Source organism: Hevea brasiliensis, chromosome 5, assembly GCF_030052815.1.
Source record: "Hevea brasiliensis isolate MT/VB/25A 57/8 chromosome 5, ASM3005281v1, whole genome shotgun sequence".
Lineage (NCBI taxonomy): Eukaryota > Viridiplantae > Streptophyta > Magnoliopsida > Malpighiales > Euphorbiaceae > Hevea > Hevea brasiliensis.
This window is the reverse complement of record NC_079497.1, coordinates 19,580,515-19,588,929: the sequence shown is the minus strand read 5'-3', so window position 1 is coordinate 19,588,929 and position 8,415 is coordinate 19,580,515. Positions and strand designations below refer to the sequence as shown.

The window sequence follows — 8,415 nt, the reverse complement described above, 5'->3', positions numbered from 1 at the left end:
AATAACTTTTCTTTAATAATTCCTAATACAATTTTAAAACACCCATGAGAGAATGTTAAATTTTTTTTAAAAAAAAAAGAAAGCATCACATGTCTCCTTAAATAATCATCTAGAATACTGATGCACCTCAACACAAAAGTGATTGCAAAGATAAATTTATAAGCTTAAATATTATAATCGTAAATGCCATGATATTAAGGTATTTTTTATGGTTATTACACATCAAAGCCTTAGTGTTCACAAATATTTCACCCCCTAAGTCTTATTAGCAAGGAGGCATTGTTGGTATAAAACATCTAGACTAATTGTTAAGTTTCACTAAAAACATCAGAAAATAAAACAATAATACAGTAGATTGTCTTCTTAATAAATGAATTACCCAACTTCAATTCATATATCCGATTGCAGGTCTTCTTTCCCAACAAGCCAACAAGGCATGGCTTAAAAAAAACAGAAGCATAACCATTTGAATGCCTTTACAAGCACATAGCACTCATAAGAAATTGTGGAGACCCATGAGCACAAGTTATGCTAAATCAATAAAATGATTATGAATGAAGGTAGTGCACAACATTGATACATAAGAATCTCAAAAATCCCCAATCGAACCAAGTTTCAAACACCAATCCTAAAGCTAGAACAACACAGAATTTTACTCTCAGATTGACAATATTAAGGCACATTAAAGACGTTCACAATATATACATTCATAGAGAATTATTTAATAAGGATTCATAATCAGTAAAAGTGACTAAAAAAAAGGACATGAGATTATAGCTTAGTCTTTACCCATAGTACTAAAGACGGTTTGTAATGGAGAACACGATACTACGAACCCGAATCTAAACCAAAATTGTGCTTTAGGACATGATTTGAACCAAGCTACATAAAAAAATTATCGCTGCTCTGTTTTATACAATCCCAGAAATGCTTATTTTTTGTATTTCCCTTTATATATATATATACATGCTCAAGAGGACCACTTTGTCTAAAACTCTCCCCCCTTTGTAACAACAATTGGGTATTTATAGAGAGTTCAAAACCCTAAAATAAAGAGTGTGAATTTAAGGAGAGAAAATGGAGGGTTGGAATTAAAAGGTCTAAATTTTATTTTTATTTCTCTTATTTATTTATTTATTATTTTTAAAAGGTTTTTATTCCTTCTCTTTTTTTAGTTGTAGGTTCTTTTAAGGTTTGTAATCTTTTATCCTTCCCCCTTTTCTTTGTATGTTTTATTACTTGCTTTTTTACCAAGTTGCATGTAATTAACTTAGTAAATTACTTAGGGAAAGATGGTAAAACTAAAAAGAAAAGCTGCGTATTAGAAACATGGAGATGTCTACTTAGGGGTTGTTTTATTCTTTGATTGTATGGGTGCAAATCAACCTAAAGCATGAAAAGAAATTAGAAATATGATAATTAGAGTAATAAGGTAATAATGGTAACTATTCTAAGTATAGAAACCAAGCATGTTTAAGGTTACCCATAAGAGCATGAAATGGATGTAGTGTATTTTGAATAAAGTGTGTATTTAACTTAAATCTGCATCATGTATGATTAAGAACTTTAATAAGGAAATAGTAAGACAAACTATAAGAAACACAATTGGAGGCTGGCACTTATTCTAAGGTAAGTCCAGGTGTAGAGGGTGCCTAACACCTTCCCTCTTATAAACCTACTATTCCAAACCTAGGCCATTGGACTCATAGTAAGAGAAAGGTAGCAGACCTCTACAAGGGGTAAAGTGGTTGCCCACATCCTTTTTGAAGTTTTGTCCTAGTTATCATCCAGGTGGCGACTCTAATCAATTCTTCACTTCTTAAGGCATTAATATCTAAGCCCAATAATAGTGTCATAGGAAGATAGAGCTAAACCAGTTGGAAAAACCTGTCAACACATTTTTATTAGTTATTGTATTTCATTATATTATGGATATTTATTATTTTATTTATGAATGTTCTAAAAATAATATATTGTAATTTAAATTTAATTTTTTTAATGAAAATTAAGTTTTTTTTAATATATATATATATATTAGAGCTAATCAAAACTACATAGTTTAAATTTCATAACCCTAAATTTAAACTTACTTTGTAAATAAGTTGAGCCACTCATGAGCCGCTCGAGACTCAATTTGATAAAAGTTTGACTTGAATTGAGCTCGAGTTCGACTCAATCTTGCAAAAAGTTTGACGAACTAAGCCCGACTCTTCAAAGCTTGGCTTGGCTTGGATTGTTTACCACCATAGTAAAAACCTGCTATATAATTCAATAATTAAAGCCAAGCATATGGAGATGCAAAAACCATCTGAGTTTCACAGCACAAACAAGCCACATCAAAGTAATTCTTGTCATCACCAGTAGTTTCTTCATTCATGTCATATCATATGTCCAATATGTCTGGCCCTTTATCAATCTCTCAAGACTTCCTTTTTATCATTTACATCATACAAATAGAGGCAGAGACATAAAATTGCCTTACTCGGACATCCCATCTCATAAAGTGAGGTTATATTGCATGCAAGCCATCATTTCCTTATCATGTTTTTTCCAAAGGGAACTAGTGGGTCATCTAGGAACTACCATGATGCATGAATGTGCATGAAACATGATAAAAAAAAAATTTAATTATTTAATTAAAATAGTTTATGTGGTTTCTGCTCACCTTGGGTTATTGGACTCTGTTATCTAACCTATTACTAGATAGTCATTAGACTCCTTGATTTCAGGTCGTCTATGCCTTATCTTCAAATCTTTCAAATCTATAAGGCAATGGATTTGGAGATTTTTAGTTTAGTACTTAAACAAACTGAATTAGATTTGGGATTCTTAGTCAAAGCATATTTAGTGGTTGAAGAGTGGGCTTTCAACGGCTCAAATTGCTATGTACTATTTACGTTATTGTTCACATGTTTCGGCTGTTGAAACTAGGTTTTCCCAAAATTCATCCATAGTCTAAGTCTTACGATTAAAACCCTTGAATCCCGATATCAAATCCTAAGGTTCACATTCCATGTCCATTATACCATTTTAGATTTTAAAGTATAAACAACTAAAAAATCCTTCATTAACTTTAATCTATATCTTTAAATTTAAATTTTATACTCTTTATTCTAACAAAACTAAACCCATTCTAAACCAATTCACATACAAAATACTAATGCTAAACCTTCAAATAATAGAAGAGGATAAGAGTGAAACTTACCTCCTTCAGGTAAGGTCTTCAAACAAGGAAGTTTCTCCCACTTTTTCTTTAAACTAATTGAAAGAGGTGAGAAAAATGTGCTCTTTACCATTTTTTAAGAGGTTTGGGTAATTCTTTTTCATATGGGAGCTAGGGTAAGGAATTTTAAGGTTAGAGGAGGACAGGAAATAGAAGAAGATGAGAGAAAAATGTCAAAGAAGTAATGGACAGGGGAAGGGAGGCTGATAATAGCCTCAAACCTTTGACTCAAGTTTGAGCAACTTCGACGGTCGAAGATGCTTGGATAGACTTTTTACAACTTAACACTCTGTTTCCTTGTTCTCTCTCCCAACAACTCGCTTCCTTAGATCCCTCTTTCCTTCAAGACTTCAGGGAACATCCTATCTCTGAGTATAGATTCTAACTAGTTCAAGTGAGGAGTATTACACAATTCATACATTTCATCATTAAAGAACATTAAGAAAATTAATCTAATTTTTACTATATTTAGCACAATAAATTGAATAATTTATTTCTATTTATGAAAAATACATAAAATTTAAAATATATGAATTCTTATAATTTTATTTAATAAGTAAAAAAAAAAACTTTCCTTAATATTTTATTCCTTGAGATAGCTAAGAAAATGAGTCAATGACACAACATGTGTTTATGGCAAAGTATGAAAAACAATTAAAAAATGTAAAATTTTCCATGGTTTATCTTTATAGATACTATGAAAAACACATCACCTTATAATTTCTTTCATAAAAGAACATTTGACTTTAATATATAAATTTAATTTAAATTAACTACAAATAATATATTATGCTGCTAAATATTTTATTTTGATGTCTGATAATTTTTTTAAAATTTATTATACGATTAAATTTATTTTCATAAGAAATAGTCACACATTTTCCAACCTTAATAAACAAAATTAACTTTTGTTCCTTTATTTTTTAAAAGTTAAAATATATATAAGTTTTTTGGAAAAAAATGCTTTATATTTTAATTATTTCATTTTATTTATTATTTTGGTCTTCAGAGCTTCGACGGAATAATTTTATAAATTAACTTCCAATTTATTTGTAAATATTGGGAAATTTATTTTAATAGTAAAGGATAAAGTAAAAAAAAAATGAATTTAAAAATTTAAAGATTAAAAGCATTATTAAAAGTAATTTTTAAGTACTTAAGAGCATAAAATAAAAAATATATATTTATTTATTTATTAAGGGAATTTATTTATAAGTTTGGAGCAATATATTTAGGACAAACGAACGGTTCGATTGGTTACATTTGACAACGTTCGGATTTGGTAGGAAAACAGAACGCAACATTCTGTACGACGTCGTTGCCCACTCTCACCGCCATTATCGTCTTAGGTTAGCAAGCGCGAAAGAGTCGTAAAAATATCCAGCTTTCCTTCTATCCGTTGCTCAGAAGCTTCAGAGGGAGCTATGGAAAGAGAATTTTAGCTTCAAAGATAAAGTGCGAAAAAGCTTCCTTGCCTGGGCCTAGTCTACTTGTCCATAATCATTGTTGCAAGTCTCATGTTTGTTAAATTGCCTCAATGGCTTTCCCTTCATGTTTCAAATGCTACCCTTGGTTTCACCATCACCCACACCTTGCTTTCTCTTTCTCTAACAAACCCACCTCCAATTCCACTCTTTCTGTCGCATCCACGCGGCAACACCACTCGCTAATCGCTACCCAATCCTTCTCCTCCTCCAGTTCCGTTCCTCTTTCTTCCAACTTCACTCCGGATCAACTCCTCGACACGCTCCGTCGCCAAAGTGATGAAACTGCTGCTCTTCGCTTGTTTGATTGGGCCTCCAAGCAGCCCAATTTCAAGCCCGATTCATCCATTTACGAGGAAATCCTCCGTAAACTTGGTAAAGTTGGTTCAATTAATTCGATGAAGGAAATCTTGCAGGAGATGAAGGTTTCTGGTTGCGAGATCAATACAGGTACATTGTTGATTTTCATTGAGTGTTATGCGAAATTTGAATTATACGATGAAATTCTTGGTATTGTGGAATGGATGGAAGTAGAATTCGGGTTGGAACCGGACACCCTTCTTTTTAATTTCTTGTTGAATGCTCTTGTGGACGTGAACAAGCTTAAATTAGTGGAAACTGCTCATTCTAGCATGATTAGTAGAGGAATTAAGCCTGATGTTTTGACTTTTAATATATTGATAAAAGCTTTGTGTAGAGCCCATCAAATTAGGCCTGCCATTTTAATGATGGAGGAGATGCCAATTTATGGTTTGTCACCCGATGAGAAAACGTTCACTACTCTAATGCAGGGTTTTATTGAGGAAGGAAATCTGGATGGTGCACTGAGAGTAAAGGAGCAAATGGTGAATGCTGGGTGTACCGCGACCAACGTGACTGTGAATGTTTTGGTTCATGGGTTTTGCAAAGAAGGCAGAATTGGCGAAGCACTGGGTTTTATCAATGAGATGTCAAATGAGGGCTTCTTTCCAGATAAGTTTACGTTTAATACGGTGGTTAATGGGTTGTGTAGGGCTGGACATGTGAAGCACGCTTTGGAAGTTATGGATATGATGCTTCAAGAGGGGTTTGATCCAGATGTATATACGTATAACTCTTTGATTTCTGGGTTGTGTAAATTGGGTGAAGTTGAGGAGGCAGTGGATATTCTTGATCAGATGATTTCAAGGGATTGTTCACCGAATACTGTCACTTACAACACACTAATTAGTACATTGTGTAAGGAGAATCAAGTTGAAGAGGCTACTAAACTTGCTCGTGTTCTGACTAGTAAGGGGATGTTACCTGATGTTTGTACGTTTAATTCTCTGATACAAGGTCTGTGCTTGACCCGAAATCATGCCATTGCCATGGAACTTTACGAGGAGATGATGAATAAAGGGTGCCAACCTGATGAGTTTACCTACAATATGTTGATTGACAGCCTCTGTTGCAGAGGTAAACTACAGGAAGCTTTGAGCCTACTTAAACAAATGGAATTAAGTGGCTGTGCGCGGAATGTGATAACATATAATACATTGATTGATGGGTTTTGTAAAAGCAAGAGAATTGAAGAAGCAGAGGAGATCTTTGACCAGATGGAGCTCCAAGGAGTTTCTAGAAATTCAGTGACCTACAATACCCTTATAGATGGCCTTTGTAAGAGCAGGAGGGTGGAGGATGCTGCTCAACTGATGGACCAGATGATAATGGAGGGATTGAAGCCTGACAAATTCACTCACAATTCCATGCTTACCTACTTCTGCAGGGCAGGGGATATAAAGAAAGCAGCAGACATTGTGCAGACCATGACTTCCAATGGTTGTGAACCAGATATTGTCACATATGGGACCCTTATTGGGGGGTTGTGCAAGGCTGGTCGACTTGAAGTAGCAAATAAGCTCCTGAGATCCATTCAAATGAAAGGCATGGTTCTGACTCCTCATGCTTATAACCCTGTAATTCAAGCACTATTTAAACGGAAAAGAACAAAGGAAGCCATGAGACTTTTCAGAGAAATGGAGGAAAAGGGTGGTCGTCCAGATGCTCTCACATACAAGATCGTTTTCCGTGGACTGTGTAACTCTGGAGGGCCAATCGGAGAAGCTGTTGATTTTGTGATTGAGATGACGGGAAAAGGATTTTTACCAGAATTCTCTTCATTCTATATGTTGGCTGAGGGACTTTGTTCTTTATCTATGGAGGAGACTTTGATTAGTCTTGTTGACATAGTCATGGAGAAAGCAGACATCTCAGAAAATGAAACAACCATGATAAGGGGATTTCTCAAAATTCGCAAGTTCCAAGATGCATTGGCCAATCTTGGAGGCATTCTTGACAGCCGGAAGTCCAAGAAAGGTTACAGATGAAAAGAATTTTGACACTGCTGCTAGAGAAAATGTTTAGGAAGATGGATGGTCTACTTGATTGTACTGAGTTGGAACGTGAAGTAGTTCATAGTTTTTCATGAATACTTAGCAGAGGACATGCCCTTATCAGAATATACATACCGGAGATCGGGAGCTTAGGAGTTGCTTTGATCTTTTTATTGTATGGCTGTAAAATTCTGGAACACGCTAATGCATGTTAAAACTATATATTAGCATTATTTTGACTCCTAAAATTAGGACTCAAAGTTAATTAAGCTCCCAAACAAATTTCAGGGTTATTTCTAAACTTTAATATTTCATCAGTTTGAGTCCAAATCTGAATTTATTTATTTTTAGTACCGTTAGCAAATTTTAAATTATTTTTTTTTAATAATAATGGTATGATCTAGCTTGGGGGGGGATTATATGCAAATTACAGGTTCATAAGAAAAAAATTGAAATGACAAAAAAAATTGCATAATGTTCGTTTTTTCTATGTGTTTTCCATAAATAATAAATCTCAAATCTGAATAATCTACAACTCAAGTGATTCAAGAAAAATGTGAGATTTGTATTAATATACAAAACTCACATAGGTAATCTACAGTCATTACAAACAGTAATACAATCAAACTTTGTTTTCGGTGATTTTTTGAATAAAGAGATCAAAGGGCACCGTACATTGAGGAGGTGCAATGGCAGTGTGTGGTGTGGTGCTTTTGATATGGGTTCCGTTTGGCATCAGAGGAAAGGATAACTTTTTATCATTTTCTCCTAATAAAATTTCTCATCTTCACAGGTGTCCTTTGAATAAAGATACAAATAAGAAATACTATCTGGAAAATTTATAGTGAATTAACAACCCATAGACTCATAACAATATAGGCAGCAAAATATGACATTTTTGTTCCACCTTCATGCTCAAAAGAGAGGGATTCAAGGTTTAGTTTTGTTATTGGAAACTGTTAATATCTTGGAGGAGTCTTTTGCTGATTCTGATGCATTGAAGTTGGAAAGAGATATTCCGCTACAATTAGGAAGGCCTGGAGCTCTAAACTTATTCAATGTATGCCTAAGAAGGACCCTTTCTGATGTTCCTACTGAAAATAATGGAGTGTAAAATATGTTGAAAGGCTTGAAAAACCTCCACCACTATCAAGCAAACTCTTCTGCTGCAGAATTTTCATATCGCAGTACCATATTTTCTAACTTTTTGTGTGTTTTGTTTTATTAAGGGTTCATTGAGTTAACAAGTGTTATGCCCAATGAGTTGAAAGAAAAAGCGGTGTGAAGAATGAAACTTTAAACTGTTAGCTCTCCGTTTGATGTTTTAATTTGTAAAGAAAATTGTAAGGAAGGA

At 33.8% G+C, this 8,415-nt stretch overlaps 1 protein-coding gene across 1 annotated transcript; it reads left to right on the top strand.

Annotated features, from left to right (window-relative positions):
- Positions 1 to 4,473: 4,473 nt before the first annotated feature.
- On the top strand, positions 4,474 to 7,354 carry LOC110671117 (pentatricopeptide repeat-containing protein At3g53700, chloroplastic). Its single transcript, XM_021833493.2, has one exon. It carries the CDS (start codon positions 4,761 to 4,763, stop codon positions 7,053 to 7,055), a length of 2,295 nt encoding a protein of 764 aa, XP_021689185.2. The 5' UTR covers positions 4,474 to 4,760; the 3' UTR covers positions 7,056 to 7,354.
- The last annotated feature ends 1,061 nt before the right edge of the window (positions 7,355 to 8,415 follow it).